A 19053-nucleotide genomic window follows, 5' to 3' on the forward strand; every position below is an offset into this window, starting at 1 on the left:
TTTTAAACATGGCATTCTGATTAATATTACATTTGTGGAATATGAATTATGCAGCAAAATCCAGACGTTTTTAATCCATCTTAGGGGGCGGCCATTTTGCCACTTGCTGTCGACTGATGATGACATCACACAGTTGTTCAGGGCTCATGCTACATTCGAGGATGGTTGGAAGTCGGACTTTTCCGAGTTCAAACCAGGAAGTGTGTACGGGAACGCCCCCTTGAACTCTGAAATTCCAATTGCAAAGTCGGGAAAAAAAGAACCTCGACTTCACCGACAGACTACAAGTGACGTCACTCTACAATGGCGACCTGTTTGGAAACACAGACCGTGAATGGTAAAACACAATTTACTTGAGTATAAAACTGGATAGCTTTCTCCATTCATAAATAGTTGACATAACTTCACGCAACGCACCGTACTGTATGGAATGCTTATGAAATAAGATAAAAACAATGAATGAAGCAAAATTGTGAGAAGGCAGGTTTACTGGAGGTCAAAATGAGTTAACCAAAATAAACAATTTACCACTATCCGCCATTTTGGTTGTTTACCTTGAACGCTTTCAGGTCGAAACTGGGAAAAACCAACTCGGATATCTCCGACTTCCGTCCATCCTCGAATGCAGCATCAGTCAACGACCAATCACAGCTGATGCGTTTTCTGAAGGTGAACTGTAATTGTTTGTTACCTGAAGCAACTGTGATGTCATTTTCACTCGACGGCAAGTGGCAAGATGGCCGCCTTCTGATAGAGATAAAAACTGCTGCTTAATTCACATTCCACTCACGCAATATTAAGCAGAATACCGCATTTAGACTAGTGGGGCGGCATGAAACGGCTAGCATGCTAACATGCTAACATTACCAAGAAGCTTCTTGTTGTTTTGAGTGCAGAAACTTTTGACTACGCAAATGCGGACAGAATATTCATCATCGTTTGAGGTTTTGGTAGCCACCAGCTAATGATTGACCTCTTAGACGACGGGTAGAGTTCCACAGAAATGACCTCGAGTCCGTTCCAGGCTGCCACGCTAGCACCATAGAACAGACACTGCCAGCATATAACTGCTCCTTGGCTGAAGCTCAGAAGCAGTAGAAAGGTGCAGGCGGATGACGCCAGCATGGAACCACCTGGAAAAAGACAAATTTTGCAGTAGTATGGTTTTGTACGCTAGTGAAAAGTGACTACCGTGGTGAACCAAAGCGAACTGCAGTGGAAACGTGTCTTTAATGGAAGCGACCGACCTATTATACGGATTCGTCCGATCTTGTCCATGAAGAGCGCCGAGATGATGTTGCCCGGCAACACCGCCAGGCTGCCCAGGAAGCTGACCAGATAAATGATGATGTCGTTCTCCTCCTGGAAGTTGAGGTGGCAGCCTTTCTTGGGGTGCAGGAAGGTGGTGTTCTCCATGCGGCAGTCTTTGAACTTCTCTTGCCACAGGTCTTGGTGATATTCCACAGTTGTTAAGACAACGTCAACGAAACGTTTGACTATTTGCTAGCAGTCGATAAACGCTATTATACTCCATGCTATACATGTTTGGATAGGTTGACCAAATGTCCTTTAGATTTTGGGGCAAAGTAAGACTTAACAATGGGCTTATGTTTTTGTTTTATTTTCTCACTCATACAGAGGAGGCTACATTGAAATAGTAATAATGTTGAGCATCTTTGATTAAACTTTGAGTACCGTATTTTCCGCACTATAAGGCGCACCTAAGAGCCTTCAATTTTTTCAAAAGCTGACCATGCGCCTTATAATCCAGTGCGCCTTATATATGGATCAATATTGAGCCGCCACAGTTCTTGCTGTCAAGACGCTATCGGTGACCCTGCACGATCGGTGACGCGCATGCGCAGAAGATCCCGCCATCTTGGATCGCTAGCTAATACTAATACTTTACCTGAGTGAAAATAATAAAACAGCTGTTTATTCATTTTGGGAGTCAATGGAGTTGTCAGAAAGCTGGTTTGTAATCTATTAATAAAGTTTGACTGACCTATCTGACTGTTTTGTTGACATTCCTTTTAGCGCAGCACCATCTAATGGATGAATAACGTAACCCCAGCCTCTACTGTAGCGTCTTATATATGGAAAAAGTTTTAAAATATGTCATTCATTGAAGGTGCGCCTTATAATGCGGAAAATACGGTATCTTAATTATCTTGAGTTGAGCTGAGTGTCCTCATTTTTGGATATCAAAATATGCCCACCCTATGATTTGAGTAACAAGTGTAAAATAAGTGCTGTAAAAAAAGTAGAAATATACTTTGCAGGTTAACAGGTTTGTCGACAGGTAGGTACGTAAGTAGTAGATTAGGTAGGTAGATTGGTAGACTGGGTTCAATTTCAAGTACGAGAGGGGTTGGTCAATTAAAGTTAGATAGATTAGGGAGGTAGGTGGATACAATGTTGGTAAAAGATGGGTCGGTGGGCATACAAATAGGTAGGCAGGTAAATACTGCAGGTGATTTGGTGATGTACCTGTGTTGTAGAAAACGGTGTTTTTGATGGTGCAGTTCTCAAAGAAGCTGTTGGTGGACTTGATGTCCTCAAAGTAGCAGTTCTCGAACAAAGAGTCTTCAAACTTGACAGACTTGATCTCAATGTTTGCAAACCTAAAAAAGCAGCGCACGCGCGCGCACTCAAGTCCTTCAATTCCACAACAGTATAACGGAGGCCGTTCAACGTACTTGTCGTGGATGTACTCGCCCTCGCGGTGCACCTGGTTGACCAGCGAGAAGTTGAAGTGGAAGCGCTCCACGCGCTCCCGGTGGAAAATGCGCACTTTGGATTCGTACTCCTCGTACTGCATGTACTTGATCATGTCGGGGAACCACACTCCCAGCCCGTGGTAGCTAAAACGCGCACAAACATTGCGTTAGCCCTCAAGATGCTAACGGCTAACTAAGCTCAGGCATCCATTAAAGCAAGAATTCTTAAAGCTTTTGAGTCCAGGGATGACCCCTTACGATAACACCAATTAGATCCATAATAAAAACATTTTGAAAATAATTTGAAGCCATGATTTAATAAGATGGATTCATTTGAAAATTATATTTTGACACTAAGATGGGGAGGAGTCATTACTTTAACCTGTTTTATTGACACACTAGCCTCCATAAGTAGGTATGTATTTTTTAAAATGATACAAAATAATTTATTGATAATTATTTTGTCTTATAGACCGCTGGTGGTCACTCACCAGACCTCACTTTGAGAACCACCGTGTTACAATACCTGAAGGCCAGACAGAACCAAACGATGACCAGGAAGAGGCCTTGCAGTCGCAGATCAGGCGCAGACAGTGACATCACGTTAGCCATCACCTGGGAGACAAAAAAGGAAAGTATACAGCAAGTACATACAAGTACAGGTAACTGGTGGCCGGATTGGCGACCTGCTGCAGCATGGTCATGTGTCTGACGGTCCATCGCTGGAAGGCGGTGCCCGTGTCGCTCTGGATCTCGATGAACTCGTCGTCCTGCGTCTGCGGCGTTTTGATGTTGGTCACCTGAGTCGCAACGGCAACTTAGACAAACTTGACCGTACCGATGAAAGTTATTTAAACCCATAACGTTAGTGTGCATTTAAATGAAATGAAATAAATAATTAATACATAATAAATAAATGAAAACATATAAATAAATAATAAATACATTAAATAAACACATTTAAAAAGAAAAATAAGTACAATTACAAATCTGTAAAAGTGGTGGTGGTAACAAGATGGCCGCCCAGTGACTTCAACGGCTTGCACGGCTTGCAGCGTGTATGGGCTATCGACTATCCAGTCATACATACAGGTCAGTGGTCTGACACAGGTCACTTGGAGTGCAGAGGTTAAAAAAATAATAAAAAAAACTCCAAAAAACAGAAGTTGGTGCTCTGTTTTTTGGAATTTATTTATTTTTTCCTGTTTTTCTGAATAATTTTATCCCTATTTATTTGAATATTTTTTTTAATGGCAGAAGAAAAATATTCAGTAAAACAGAAAAAATATTTTAAAAAACCTGAAAAAAAATATTTAAAAAAAACAGAAAAAATAATCAGAAAAACAAAGCTCCCCCCAAAAAATAGTCAGAAAAACATTTTTTCTTTCAAGTAAATGCAATATGCTTCCGTACAATGCAGTGCAATTTAAAATGAGAAAAAAAAAAAAAAAAAAAAAAAAGCTAATTGCTAATAATAAAGCAATCACTCACAGTGAAGACTCTCTCGGGTTCGCCTTTGGCCTTCCAGTTGGTGTCGTGAACGCGACGCAGGATCATCCATGCCTCATCATGTCGTGCGCTCTGAAATCAACCAAATAATGACAATTGTATGACAATTATCTTTGTGGCTGTATGTATTTTTGCATATACCTTTTTATATTGTTTGTTTTTCACTATAGAGTAAGTTAATAACAGAAAGGCTGTGTTCAGAATTCTTCATTCAACCACTATCGAGTGGAATATAATGGCGTATCCTAGTCTAACCAGATCAGGTACTGAACAATTTAAATGAACTCAAATAACATTATATTGTTTGTAGCTGAGTTGTATCTATTTCAGTGCTTCTCAATTTTTTTTTTTTGTTGCGGCCCCCAGGAACAAGAGAATTCCTCGAACCCCCCAAGTCTGTGCTGCAACTATAAATCGTATAATTTGTCTATAAAAAATGTTATAAATACACCACTGCAGATGAACTAATACTCCTTGCACACTGTCTGACAATGAGAACATCTACTGTAGTGGATGTGCAATTACTCTCTCTTCTAGTACGGCCAAAAAATAAATCAATAATAGTTCTATGAGATCACGTGACCCCCCCTCGCCAACTAATGTGAACATGTACATTCGAGGATGGTCGGAAGTCGGATTTTTTTCCGAGTTCAAACCAGGAAGTGTGTACGGGAAGGTCAGCTTGAACTCGGAAATTTAAGTTGCGGAATTTGGGAAAAAAGAAGGACCCTGACTTCACCGACGGATTACAAGTGATGTCACGCTACAATGGCGACCTCTTTGGAAACACAAAACACAATTTACTCGAGTATAAAACTAGATATCTTTCTTCATTCATAAATATTCGACATAACTCCACGTAACGCAACGTACGTGACAGTATGCCGCTATCTCCCTAAGAACTACTAAAAAAAAAAATCTAAAAACAATAAATGAAGCAAAATTGTGAGAAGGTAAATTTGCTGGCGGTCAAAAAAATAAAAATGTTACGACTATCCAACATTTTGGTTGTTTACTTTCGCCTCAAACGCTTTCAGGTCGGAACTGGGAAAAACCAACTCGGATATCTCCGACTTCCGACCATCCTCGAATGCAGCATCACTCAACGACCAGTCATAGCTGACATGTTTTCTAAAGGTGAGCTGTGATTGGTTGTTACCTGAGCAACCGTGATGTCATGTTCACTCAACAGCAAGTGGCAAGATGGCCGCCTCTTGATATAGGTAAAAGCTGCTGCTTAATTCACATTCCACTCCAATGTTAACCAGAATACCGAATTTAGACTAGTGGGGCGGCATAAAGCAGCTAAGCATGCTAGCATGTTAGCATTACCAAGAAGCTTCTTGATGTTTTGAGTGCAGAAACTTTTGATTATGTAAATGTGGACAGAATGTTCATCACCGTTTGAGGTTTTGGTAGCCACCAGCTAATGTTTGACCTTTTAGACGACGGGCAGAGTTCCACGGAAATGACCTCGAGTCCGTTCCCCGCTACTTCGCCAGCGCCTGAAGCTGCCCTTGGCCACAATGAGAACACATGGTGGCGTTTCATACGGGTGTTTTATTTTCAGACACCCGTATGAAACTCCACCGTGTGTTCTCAGTGAGGCCAGCGAAGGACAGCAACACACGGAGCAGCATGTTAAACGTGCCAAACAGTGAGAGTCACCCCTGAGCAGGTGAAACCTTTTTAACCGCATTTACCGCCTCACCCCAGGTTGACGGTACACAACTGCCACCCAGTGGCCATTTCTCATTTCTCATTTACAGCGCCGATAAAAACAATAAATGAAGCGACATTTTAGGAAGCTAAGTTTGTTGGAGGTCAAATTGAGTGTTGAGGACCAAAATGAAGAAAACAATTTAGTACCACTATCCGCCATTTTGGTTCAAACGCTTTCAGGTCGAAACTGGGAAAAACCAACTGATAAATCCTCTAATGCAACAAAAGAACGTAACGATGATGTGCTGCTCTACTTATATGAAAGTATTTTTGTGCCACATGAATTTGTGTCCAAAAATTCAACATCACACCGGAATTGGGGAGGAACCTTAAGCCGTTCGCCTGCTTTTGTGCAGCTGTAGGCCTACTGTTACAAAGAATTTACCCTGGAACAATTTTTGATTGACAGCTGGGCAAATAAAAAGGGTGACATCCATCAGCTATCATTTCTTGCTCTATTTTAACACTCCACGCTGCAGCCAGGTATGCAGTTACGTAAGAGTGTTTGTGTTTGGGGGCCCGGCTGTCACACACTAAAAGCCAGTCATAACACCGCCGCATGTGGTTAAGTGGCTGACAATGTGCTGGAAAGACACCGGCGGGTGCACGCTGTTCCGGTTGACGGCTTAGCGAGCCGTCGCGATCTTGGCATCGCAACGGCGTGTTGCTTTTGGACGGAAGGTGTCTCAATGCGAGGACAACATTTTCAGCTCAACGTTAAACACCGGAGGCGAATAATCACGCGTTTCTTACCTCCAGGAGAAATCGCGGACTTTCCGGCATGAAGACGACGCCGACGAGAGCGGCCAGCGCGGGAAAGAGACACACCAGGATGAAGAGTCTCCAGCTGTGCATCTGGAATTCCGTGCCGATGGCAAAGCCCCAACCTGGCAGCACGCCGACGACGTTTCAGAGTAAGTCAGAGTTTACATGCAGCGGCAAATTTGATTTGTCTGTCCTGCCGGATCTCCTTGTCCTTTCTCTGCTGTGTGGCGCATTGAGGCCCTCTGCTGTGTTGTAGTGTGTACATACTAGAGGTGTCACAATTAGTGCATTAATTTTGAGTTATTTTAACATTCCTTTAACGCCGCTATTTTTTTTAAATGCGCGATTAATGACCGCCCCTTAACTGGAGGAATTCCAGTCGCAACGCAGCAGACACGTCCACATCAAAATTTAGCAGTAATAAATGGAATAATAATGTATTTGTGGAGACATTTAAAAAAAAGTGCAGAATTTCACAAGTTACTTCATGTTCAAGATTAGATTGCTCTTAATATGAAAAAGAAAAATGCATTGAGCTGTCATCAACGTCTTACAAATGCCATTATGCCATCTAGTGGCAGAAAAATGACCAACACAAATCAATATCACCCTCATATTTTATTTTAATTTTATTTTTTTACAGTACAGACTGCATCTTTTTAATTTTAACTTAATTTTATGAATTAGGAAATTACTGTATAAATTATTAAAAGATGCAGCCATATTTCTATTTAACATTTTTATCCCACTTATGTTAACAAGTGTATGAAAACTTTTATTGTACATTTAGAACTGCTATAAAATTTGAAATTAATCGTGAGTTAACTATTGAAGTCATGCAATTAATTACGATTACAAATTTTAATCGCTTGACACCCCTAGAACACACGTGACATTTGCAATTCACAAATGTACCAATTGGTGTCTTTTTTTTTTTTTTTGTCACGAAACAATGACAAAGCACAGGCTATTAGGAAAGTAGTAATATGTTCCAAGGAAGTGAAGTATATTGTCATGCGTTGGATGTGCGTGTGTTACCATAGTGGGGGATGATCCCCCAGGCGCTAAAAGAGGCGTAGAGGCCCCCCAACATCCAGAACATGCAGAGCCAGCTCAGATGCTCGCCACGTTTGTCCATCTGCAGGAACTCGGTGAAGTACGTGTACACGATGGGGATGGAGCCTCCGATTCTAGAAGGAAATGCTCACCGATTATGATCCACTCGTGGAATGGAAGAGCTGAGGATGTCGTCTGGGATCATTTGGAATATGATGTACGCCCGCCAATATTGTGGTTCGTTGTTTGCTTTGAGAGAACTTGCAGTGCAGTGGGTGCGGTACACCCTGAACTGGTTGCCAGCCAATCGCAGGGCACACAGAGACGAACAACCATCCACGCTCACAAGCATACCTAGGGACAATCCGAAGCGCCTAATTAACCTGCCATGCATGTCTTTGGAATGTGGGAGGAGACCGGAGTACCGGGAGAACATGCAAACTCCACCCAGGAAGGCCGGACCCTGGACTCGAACCCGAGTCCTCAGTGCTGGGAGTCAGACGTGCTAACAACGCCACCAACGTGCCGCACTAAGTAAAAGTGATTTCAAAAAAAAAAAACCCCGAATGAACTGAGCTAATATAATTTAAAAAAATGACATATGCGATACAGAATATACTATATAATCATTGAACACAATATCCTGAGGGTCTTCAAAATGTCAAAGTACTTTAAATAGCTGTCAGTTAATGGTTAATAATCCCCAAAATGGCTCATTGCATCCTATAGAATGCAAATGTGAAGCTTCATTTAAAAAAATGGCGCAAATGTGGATAATTTACGGTGAAAGGTCAGCTGTAATGACGTTGACATTTTGCACAATGGAAATATGAATTTCACTGAAGGAAAACGTGTGTTGCGTGCGCATCCTCGCTCACCCGAAGCCGGAGCAGAACCTGAAGAAGAGGAAGAATCCGTAGCTCTGAGCGAAGCACGACAGGAAGGAGAAGATCAGATCGATGGACAGCACGTAGATCAGGCACTTCCTGCGCCCCATCTTGTCACTCAGACCCCCCCACACCAGCGCGCCCACCATCATGGCCACGTACACCAGCAAGCCTGACGGACGCAAGCACGGCACTTAAATAGCTTATCAAGCCAAGAGAAGCAAAATATTCCAGACAGTGCAAAGTACATCTATAATAATAATAATAATAATAATAAGCATTGAATTTGTTTAAAAGATCAGACTGAGATTTAAATTTAGAAGGGAAAGTTACATTTAAATTGATTTAAATTCATCCATCTAAAACATAAAAATGTAAGTTTAATTACTCAAGAAATAATGGATAAAAATACAAACAATTTTAAACTTACTTTTTAAAATTTCATTTTATTAATTGTTCCTATTTTATTTTTATATTTATATAATTCTAATGGATTTTACTGCCTTGAGTGCTTGGTGAGACACTGACAGTATTACTTTTAATTGCATAAAATAACATTGAAATAATTATTGTTTATATTCATAATATATTTTTTTGTTTATTTATATGTGTTATTTTTGTTTTTTCATATTTTATTTCAATACATCCCTGACTGTGTCAATGAAGTGAGTATTCGACCTTTTCAGATGGGTGACTTGACCTCATGTGAGTCTCTGGCAATTGAAATCCATCTGACGTCCACCAGGGGGCACCCTTCCCCCTTGTATGAAATCTCCATTTGATTTCCTAAAGTATGTTTTTGGAGACTGACTCCATGTTGACGCCAGCGATCAAGATGGCTGAATATTCATGCAGCAGGAATAAGAAATAAAGGTCAGCGTCATAAAATGTTGAAGGCGGCTACTGGCAAATGTTTTTCCGCCGCCATTAAGGATTTGTTAATGGCGCCGCCTCGGTCAGCAGGCGTTCAAGTCCAGTTGAGCTATTATTGTACAGCTTCAAAGAACGACCCGCCGTGCTGGCCATTAGATACAAACCATTATGAACTTCCTCTTTATGTCTCGGAGGGGATTTAATAGACCCCCCCCCCCCAGTCATCCGTGCCTCCCAACCTGCTCTGTTTTACTACACAGCCCGAAATACAACACGCCCATAAACGGCTTAACGGCACGTGGAGCCGTCGTGTGCACCTTCCCTGTGGATTAGTAGCCCGACGCTCCACACGCCGCCTCCTACGTAACCGGGCCCACCTCGTACAAATTCTCTCTAAAAGCGCAGGCGGTTAGCAAAGGAGGAAGCGCCGGTAAACGACTGGTGTGGCTTCCTTTTGTGTTCAATATTGAATAAAGTGCAGTCATTCAGGGTGAATCCTGCACCCAATCCTTCCAGGGCTCTTGTTTTCTGACTCATTTCCTTGATGGGTTTTGTGATCAAGCTGTTGGATTCTGCCAACCAAAACGGAAAAACCAGATTGGTGTATAGAAGCCAACCGACCAATTAACTAACTAATCCAACTTCCGAACCAAACCCTTGACTGACCAACCAGCCAACTTTGTTAACTAACTAACTAACTAACTAACTGACTAACTAACCACCCAAGCAACCAGCCATTTAAGTTTTAACCTACATCCAACCACTGAATCACATTCCCAACCAACATTAAACGTTGCAAACCTTTTAACTGACCGACCGACCCTTTATCTAACCTACCATCCAAGAAACCAACCACTCACTTGACTAACCAAAGATTTAACTTATTAACCTACCTCTAACCAACAATTCACCTGACCTACCTATTGACTGAACAACCAGTTAACCAGCGAGATAACAAACTAGCCAACTAACTAACTAACTAACTAACTAACCTGCCACCCAACCAATTACTTAACAAACAAATGAAGCACCTGACTGACTGACCAACAAATCAATCTTTCAATTGACCAACACTACTTAACCAAAGTAACTAGCCTATCAACCAACCAACCAACCAACCAACCACTTACTTAACAAACAAATGAAGCATCTGACTGACTGACCAACAAATCAATTTTTAAATTGACCAACACTACCTCACCAAAGTAACTAACCTATCAATCAACCATACAACCAACAAACCACTTGAATGACTCAGCAACAATTAACCCATCTAACCTTTCAACGGATCAACGAACCGACTGACCGATAAACAAACATGCATACCGACATCCAACCAACCACCACCGACCTATCTGACCAAGTTGCTGACTCACCTACAATCAATCTAAACTACGATCTAACAACAAACTACAATTTGGTGAACTCACCCACCATCCAAATAACTGGCCACCCAACTAGTCAACCTACCGGAAAAACAAAAAACAAAAAAACATTTAACCAATTAGCCTTTTGATGCATTGTGGACTAACTAGCTGACCACCCAAACCTCACGGACAGACTGACCGACCAATTAACCAACTAACCAATGACCTAATTCACTAACTATGATCCAAATATAAACTCCAAGCTGACACTTTTGCGTTTGGACTGCTGGTAAAGGCCAAGCATTCAAACTAATTTCTACTTGAATTGTTCTTCCAGTCTTCCTTGGTTAGCAGGCACGAAAAAAAACCCAGTCCAATAAAAAAACTGATCTTGTGGTCCATTAAGAGCAAGAAGCAAAGAATTGTTATTCTGAATCCCATCTGTGCCCCCGTTGGAGGAGCATGAGTGTGAATCAAAGTGGATCATTCTGCAGATATGATTCATATCCTCAGCGCCGACGGCCCGCCGCTCCCCTCCGGCTCTGCCCAAACACGCCGCCGCCGGCCCATTTACAACTGGGGCCTTTCTCACGCTTTATCCGCAAGAACCGTCGGCGGCTCCGAGCGTGTCTGACAGCACTTTGCCTCTACCACTGCAGCGACACGTTGCGTATTAGCCTGCAAACACGCGCGCGCACACACGGAGGCAGGATGCAATCACCACCCGCTTCCTCGTCCATCTCTCACACTACAGCATCCCTGGAGCCTGTTGTTAAGATGAGATGATGTACATTCTAGCTCAGGGATGGGCAATCTCGGTCCTCGAGGGCCGGTGTCCCTGCAGGTTTTTGAGGCTTCCGTTTTCCAACGCAGCTGATATATGATCAGCTCATCAGCAAGCTCTGCATAAGAGGGATAACGATCTCGTTGATTGGAATCAGCTTGTGTTGGAAAACGGAAACCTCAAAAACCTGCAGGGACACCGGCCCTCGAGGACCGAGATTGCCCATCCCTGTTCTAGCTGTGCAGCAGGCCGCGGGAACAAGGTGAGAGGCTTTCATTTGCTCTTGCAGGAGGAGGAACAGATGCGATTTGCCTGTGATTTGGACCCGTGATGCATATTAATTCCGAGCGCTCTTCCTACGGCTTGATGCTATCAACACACCCACACACACAGCACTCTTCACAAGACAAACTCTAATCTTGTGCCTTTTGCTACAAAGAAGCTGAGTCCTGCCTCGAATAGCAAACACCCACCAAAAGGTATATAATTGCCTGCGTAAATCGTTTAAACCAGAAATGCACGCGCAACCGTCATGCCAAAACACTTGCACGGATACAGCAAACTGGGTCTCGTAGCCATCTACTTGCAACCTCGGCTAGACTTCACTCCTTCCTGACTTACAAAGACTCAGTAGAGATGGATCACTTTAACATGGTTGATACCAATTACTATTTTTATTAGTCAGGGCCGTGGCGGTACCTTGTGGCATCTTAGAGCACAAAAATCATTAATAAGTAGGTTTTCCAGTGAATACCTAAGGATAGAAAAAGAAAATATGTGAATTGCGGACCACAAATAGATGTTCACTTAATTTTATTTTGAAGTAATGCAATGGAACTGCACAGCACATGTACAGTATGTCATTAAAATGACAAATTGTTTATAACGAGTGCCATTTTTTGTTAACTTGAGGGTTTTTTTTAATAGCCACTTAAGGAGAGAAAGAGTCTTGTAACTTCTTCAACTAACTCAGGATAAACTAAACTCATTATACTAAGATTTAAGTCATACAGTCGAGATATATCGCTTCAACATCCTACTTTAAAGCAATTACAGCTTTCTTATTAGCCTACTTTGCTATAAGCATTAGCAAAACACAAAAAGCATGAATAAGTGACTTTTTCTGACCATCCGAATGTGTATTTAACTAACCTGCCATCCAAGCAACCATCTACTCAATTGACTAACCAACAATTTAACCAATTAACCTACCACCAACCAACAATTCACCTGACCTACTAATTAACATCCAACCAACCAATCGACCAACCGACCATTTACTTAACGAACAAATAAACCACCTGACTGACTGACCAACCAACCAACAAACCAATCTTTCAATTGACCTACCACTACCTCACCAAAGTAACTAACCTATCATTCAACCGTGTAACCAACAAACCACTTGAATGACTGAACAATTAGCCTATCTAACCTTTCAATGGATCGACTAACTAACTAACTAACTAACTAACTAGCTAACTATTTACCTACAAATTTACCACTAACTAACTAACTAACTAACTAACTAACCAACTAAAATCTTCCAACTTGTCCAACAAACCCAAATTTACCACGAACCAAGCAGCCAACAACACAACTAACTAACTAACTAACTAACTATTTACCTACAAATGTACCACTAACTAACTAACTAACTAACTAACTAACTAACTAAAATCTTCCAACTGTCCCAACAAACCCAAATTTTCCACCAACTAACTAACTAACTAACTAACTAACTAACTAACTAACTAACTAACTAACTATTTACCTACAAATTTACAACTAACCAAGCAGTCAACTAACTAACTAACTAACTAACTAACTAACTAACTAAAATCTTCCAACTGTCCCAACAAACCCAAATTTACCACCAACTAACTAACTAACTAACTAACTAACTAACTAACTAACTAAGTAACAAAAATCTTACCCAACAATCCTTTGTCCGAGTTGGATATGCACATGTCCTTCTCGGCGCTGGGCATGACGAATCCCACCACGAAGCCGTCCACGCCGTCGGCCATCAGCGCCAGGCCCAGCACGACGAAGAGCATCCACTGAAAGCGACCGTGGCCGCAGTCCTCCATGATGGTCTCGTACTGCTCGGCCAGGTTGTCCTCGTCGTTGTCCTCCTGCTGGGCGGCCAGTCGGGCCTTGCGCTTGGCCTCCAAGCGCGCCGCCCGCCGGGCCTCCTTGATCTCGTCCGGGTGCGGCACGCCCTGGTACTCGCCCTCATACATCTGCTCGTCCTCATCGGCGCCCTCCGTGGCATCGCTGGCGGCGTCCTCCTCCTGGGGCGGGTAGTCCGTCTGGTAGGGGTATCCGTCCTGACCGCCGCCATCTTGGCTGTAGGTGTACTCGCCCGTTTCCGTCACCTGCTGGTTAATGTTGTTCATGGTTTTCTTTCAGAATTCCTGGTCGGGATCCGGCCGGCGCGCAGGTTTCCGGTGCTCTGAGACGTCTGGGGTGTCTGCTCCAGGACTTCAGCGGCTGTGAACACGCACTATGAGCGTCGCATGTTCAACCTAAAACATGACAATTTTGAACAAAGAAAAACTCTTTATGATCCTTAAAATTTGCATTTATTTAACAGCTAAAACTGGCTACTTTTTATGTTTATTTTTTTCTGTTAGAAGCAACAAATTCCAGTCTGTTTAATGTCATCTTTATTTAAAAAAACAAAAAACAAAAAAAACTTCTTTTTTTTTTTCTAATAGACAAACATGACTATGACACCTCCAAAAGTGATTTTAGTGCAAGTAAAATGTAAAATGATAATTGTATCTAATCTCAGCTGACCTTACTGAGTCAAAAGGACAAACGTCAGTGATGTCCACTCACCTGTTACCTAACTGGTAATAAGTAAATGTAAGTAAAACTGATGGACTTGTACTATAATGGCCATACTTTTAGTACTAAATATGTCAGAATTTGTCCATCAGGATGGCTAAGTGACATTTCAGCCCTGACGGAAGTAACATGGCGGCTTAGTTGCTCTAAACCTGGAACTCATTTTATAGATGTGATCATGCTAGAATACAACAATATTGATTGATTGATGATCACCCCCTATGCTAATCGTAAAGTTCTCTTACCTTCCGCGAAACCACTTTGGAGCAAATAAAAAAAGGTCCAAGGGGCATTTTTCAAACGTCCAGAGCTGACATGTCAGTTTATCCCGAGACCGTGATGCAGTCAAGCCTGAGGGATTAGGATCCAACCTCACGATACGACAAACACAACCCCACCCTGCCTCACCCGGGATCATCCCCACCCCCTCATTGCATGGACTAATGGTACGATCCTGTCTGTGACACCCATCCCAAACTGCTAAGATCTCTTATTAAATGCAATCAGGATAGCAGGAGCTGGCTCATTTCGATTCTTTGTGTGTGCCATAGTTCATTTGTCATCGATGTTAATGCAGGCCAAAACTAGAATGTCATTAAGTAGCGCACAGAACAGGTTGAAACAAAACCTCCCTACATGTCCATCTAACTTGATGAAAAAAAAAACCCATTAACCATCTTTTTCTCGGCAAGAACACTCCTGGTTTTTAACTGTGATCCAAATCCTAACTTAACCCCTCCCCGATATTATTATAATATTGTGTTTGTGGAATAAGAATTAAGATGAAAAATTCACTCATTTTATCACCTCAGGGGGCGGCCATCTTGTCCTGCCACTTGCTGTCGACTGAAAATGACATCACAGTCCAGCTTTGACCAATCACATGACCAAACTCGGAAAACAGGTGAGCCGTGACGGTCGTTACCTGATCCAATGATCTACGAAATTCTTACAGAGCTTCACCGTCAACAGTTTTATCAGTACGAAGCAGTTTAAGTACCTCTTTACTCTGACAATTATATTTCTCACAAAAAATCCATCAGCCTGCAGCGGCTGTAGCTCGGAATTCTACAGGATGGTGGAATTCATTGCTTGGACTATTTTAAATAAGTAAATAAACTTGAACAACAACCATAATATCAATGCAAGAATCACTTTTGAATTGATGAAATATGAATTTGTCTTTAAGAAGTAATAACAATTGTCATTAGATCTAAAATGATGACCCCCCCACCACCCCCATATCACCAGCATTTGGTACAGTCTGCAATGGGACATCATTCCAGAGAGTAGAAGCACACAAAGCTCCCGATAATCCCGAGGCCAGATAATTCCAGCGCAAAGCGGATTAGCTCCACCCCAGCAAAGCTATTGGCTAAATTTAGCCCAGCCACACTTGCGCGTCGTCATCAAACCCCGCCCACATCCCCCTGCGTGAGTTTATCATGGCCCAAACAATCCTGTTTGTAATCTCACACGCGGCTAATATGAATTGAAGCCATCCCGCCACTGTAACAAATGTGGACGCTTCACTTTCAAAATGTCCTTCACTCGTCATGCTGGAAAACTGGCTAATGGAACACGCACTGGGATTATAATCCCCACGGAGCGGGGCAGAGATTCCAGCAATAGCAAGGACGTAAAATGAAATAGAGTCAAATGGGTTGGAATTACTGAAATAGAAATGTACAGGTGCATCTAAGTTAATTTTCATAAGGTATCAGTCTTACAGTAATCAATTCAAATTTAATGAGCTTGGCTGGCCTGTAATTAGTTACTCCTCCACTACTCTGCATTAAATATAAAACATGTGTTAGATACACACTTTATTTCACATCCACAGCACCATCTGCTGGATCTGGCGGGGCACTGCGACATTTGCCCCGAATGGAATTTTGCCACCTTTTGTTGGCTGAATGATTCTGTGTGCTGGTTTGACGTCCTAATCAAACGGATGTTGATCCGCCATTCTCTCGTGAATGGAACCAGGAAGCGGGATGTGGCGCAGGTGAGTGGGCGGGATCAAAAGTGTCTCAGGACAAAGACCTCACCTCCCATTGGATGGGGATGATCGGTCTTTAGGTCACCTGACACGACACGAGCACACACTCGCACTGTGATGACCCAAGGTCAATCAATCCCAGCGTGATGTGGACACTGACCCCTTGTGGTGATGACTGGAAATGTCCAAGTCGAAGTTTTCTGGGTGCAAACGCAACTTTTGCTAACTTCATGTTGTGCACTTCTCTGTTGGGGTTTAAGAAAAAAAATTGAATGTAAAATAATTCATGCGTATAGTGCCATATTGATGATATGCTAAACTTTTAGAAATGATATTTTGTTCTATTGTAATTCTAAGTGATTCATGTGACAGTATAGGATAGGCAACAATAAGACATGTGCTTCCGCCTATTCAGTTAGCAATGAATTGATTTGTTCAAAATTATGTTTGTGTTTTCCTCTCTGTACATGTATAGAACCGAAGTAAACCATTCATTCAATCAGTATTATCAACTTGGAATGTGGCTTTTCCCCCATTTACCTTCACATGTGCTCTTATAAGTATCAGGCAGCAGATGGCAGTATTAGCAGCCTGCAATGTTGCTCGATTGTAGCACACAAGTAAAGCGTGCAAAATGGTACGAGTGGCACAGGAAGTGAATGTGGACAAACTGCAGAAGTGGCACTTCTGTATGATGCATTTCGAATCAAATCACAACCTGATAATGTTACCATATGATGTTTTGTTCTTGTAAAAGCGCAAAAAGGTGATGATGGAGAATGGGACAAGTGTCACTGCTGCCAGTTTCCTTGGTAATCAAAGTGTCACATATTCCTGGGTGATATTACAGTTATTTGGTTCCTTATTCGTATAAAAGAACCAAAGATGACGGTGGAAGATGGCAAGCAATAAACAACACAAACCCAATAAGAAATTTAATTTTCTAATCTAATTCCCTTTAATCCGTCAAGCGTAATCTAACTACTACGTGCAATATTGATGCCCTTTTTTTTTGTTTTTGTTATTTGTTCACCCCACCTTGTTTGTTTACTCTGAGAAAGCAGCAGACGTCCGTAATGCTTTTGTTGCCGCGGTTGTGATTCATAAAAGTGGAAGCTGACGACAGAGGCGCTCATATTTCTTCCTTCTCAGACATGTTTGTGTTGGACTAAAATCATTAAATTAATTAAAAAGTTTTGCAGGTCATCGAACCTCGCCCGGCTCGCCTGCTTTATCACGTCCACTCTTGTTGTTAACACTGATGACGTCCAACTTGATGGAGAAAACACCTTCAAAATATCACCTTAGGTTTTTGTACTTGGTAATCATCTGCCAACACCACGACAAATTTATTGAGACACTTACATCACCGTGTCAGATTCTTGTTCTCCTTTAAGTGGGCCTTCGTTTAGGTCCTATCTCCCTATTAGAGAAATACTGTGGTTACCATTTATGTATGACAAGGGCTACCAATCTGGTGACCGTGGGTACCATGTAGACTCAAAGATGACATAAGTCGCTCACAGATGTGTAAAAATACTTCGTCAGTGATGGGGTGGTGTGATTTCCTATATGAATGTTGTGGATTTAATCATAACAATTTAATAAAACAAAAATACCAACATTTATAGAAGTGCTGTGTATTTATATAAATAAATATCCGTATATTTTTAAATCATTGTTGATAATATTTGTGAGAATGTGTATATCAAAGTGGTACAGTACTATCGGTTTGAAAAAGGTTGGTGACCTCTGGCTGAAAAAATAAAATAACAACGGTTTAACTAGACAAATTTCTTAAAGGTTTGTCTTGTATGTTGATGTGAAATGAAACACTGTGAAAGTAAAAACAAAAAAAACAACAACAAAAGCATAAAAACAAAACAAAAAAAACAAACAAAAAAAAGCGATGATATTTTATTGTCTATACACTACCCGGATTTTGTCGCCTTCATTGACGGAAGCACATAGGAATTGTAGACTTACTAAAATTAAAAATAAAATTATATAATACATTATATATGAATACATAAGTTAATAACGATGATGGTGTAACGTTACGTTAAGTTTAAGTCATTCCAAAAAGTCGGTCATATAAAGTTTTAAGCGTTTAAGGATGCAACGTAACTTCCGGTATTGTGCTAGCTCCACCCTTCCAAGAGTTGTCCTGGGAGACGCTAACAAACTGTGGTGAAAAAAAAGTGCAGTCGAGTCGACACACTTGGGTCACTTTTTATTCGTGTGTGCGTGTGTGCGCGCGCAGGACCACGCCGCTGCTCGACACCCGTTTAAAGGGACATTTTTGACACTTATGGGGATTATTATGCAACAAAAAACAGCCTGAAGCGTCGCCTTCTCTTCCAGGTAAGAAGAGCTAACTTTTTTTTTTTCTTTTTTTTTAAACACACAAGCGGTTTGGAGGGTTTTCAAGCTAGTTCCGTTCCCGTTCTAGTATGCAATAACTTTTGAAAGCGATGTAACGCTATTGTGTTTTTATTTTTCACAACAAGTT

The 19053-nt window shown here is 41.7% G+C and overlaps 2 protein-coding genes and 2 long non-coding RNA genes across 10 annotated transcripts in view; 3 read left to right on the forward strand and 1 right to left on the reverse strand.

The window, feature by feature from the left end:
* The window catches only part of LOC144018080 (uncharacterized), a 20888-nt gene extending 11334 nt beyond the window's left edge, over positions 1-9554 (forward strand). Inside the window, exons 1-3 of one of the 2 annotated variants that reach the window (XR_013283328.1) lie at positions 5306-5452; positions 6711-6865; positions 7861-9554. This is a non-coding gene — a long non-coding RNA (uncharacterized LOC144018080). Of the gene's footprint in view, positions 1-5305; positions 5453-6710; positions 6866-7860 lie in introns of those variants that run through there. The other variant, XR_013283329.1, reaches the window with a different exon arrangement.
* Positions 1-14951, reverse strand: part of sv2ba (synaptic vesicle glycoprotein 2Ba) — a 17437-nt gene extending 2486 nt beyond the window's left edge. The window contains exons 1-12 of one of the 2 annotated variants that reach the window (XM_077520210.1): positions 14785-14951; positions 13620-14214; positions 8651-8831; positions 7755-7906; positions 6705-6838; positions 4212-4301; positions 3407-3520; positions 3247-3335; positions 2700-2864; positions 2491-2624; positions 1248-1448; positions 974-1133 (exon numbers count right to left, since the gene is read on the reverse strand). In XM_077520210.1, the coding sequence (XP_077376336.1) occupies positions 974-1133; positions 1248-1448; positions 2491-2624; positions 2700-2864; positions 3247-3335; positions 3407-3520; positions 4212-4301; positions 6705-6838; positions 7755-7906; positions 8651-8831; positions 13620-14085 (1886 nt within the window). In that variant the 5' untranslated portion in view covers positions 14086-14214; positions 14785-14951. The remainder of the gene's footprint in view (positions 1-973; positions 1134-1247; positions 1449-2490; positions 2625-2699; positions 2865-3246; positions 3336-3406; positions 3521-4211; positions 4302-6704; positions 6839-7754; positions 7907-8650; positions 8832-13619; positions 14215-14784) is intronic. The other variant, XM_077520211.1, reaches the window with a different exon arrangement.
* On the forward strand, positions 11894-15053 carry LOC144018081 (uncharacterized). Its single transcript, XR_013283330.1, has 2 exons — positions 11894-14001; positions 14099-15053. It is a non-coding gene; the product is annotated as an uncharacterized LOC144018081 (long non-coding RNA).
* Positions 15054-18713: 3660 nt separating this feature from the next.
* Positions 18714-19053, forward strand: part of LOC144018082 (A-kinase anchor protein 13) — an 89814-nt gene continuing 89474 nt past the window's right edge. For all 5 annotated transcript variants that reach the window (XM_077520216.1, XM_077520215.1, XM_077520217.1 and 2 more), the window contains exon 1: positions 18714-18905. The gene's annotated coding sequence lies outside the window, so the exon portion shown is untranslated. The remainder of the gene's footprint in view (positions 18906-19053) is intronic.

Source organism: Festucalex cinctus, chromosome 4 (assembly GCF_051991245.1).
Source record: "Festucalex cinctus isolate MCC-2025b chromosome 4, RoL_Fcin_1.0, whole genome shotgun sequence".
Taxonomy (NCBI): domain Eukaryota; kingdom Metazoa; phylum Chordata; class Actinopteri; order Syngnathiformes; family Syngnathidae; genus Festucalex; species Festucalex cinctus.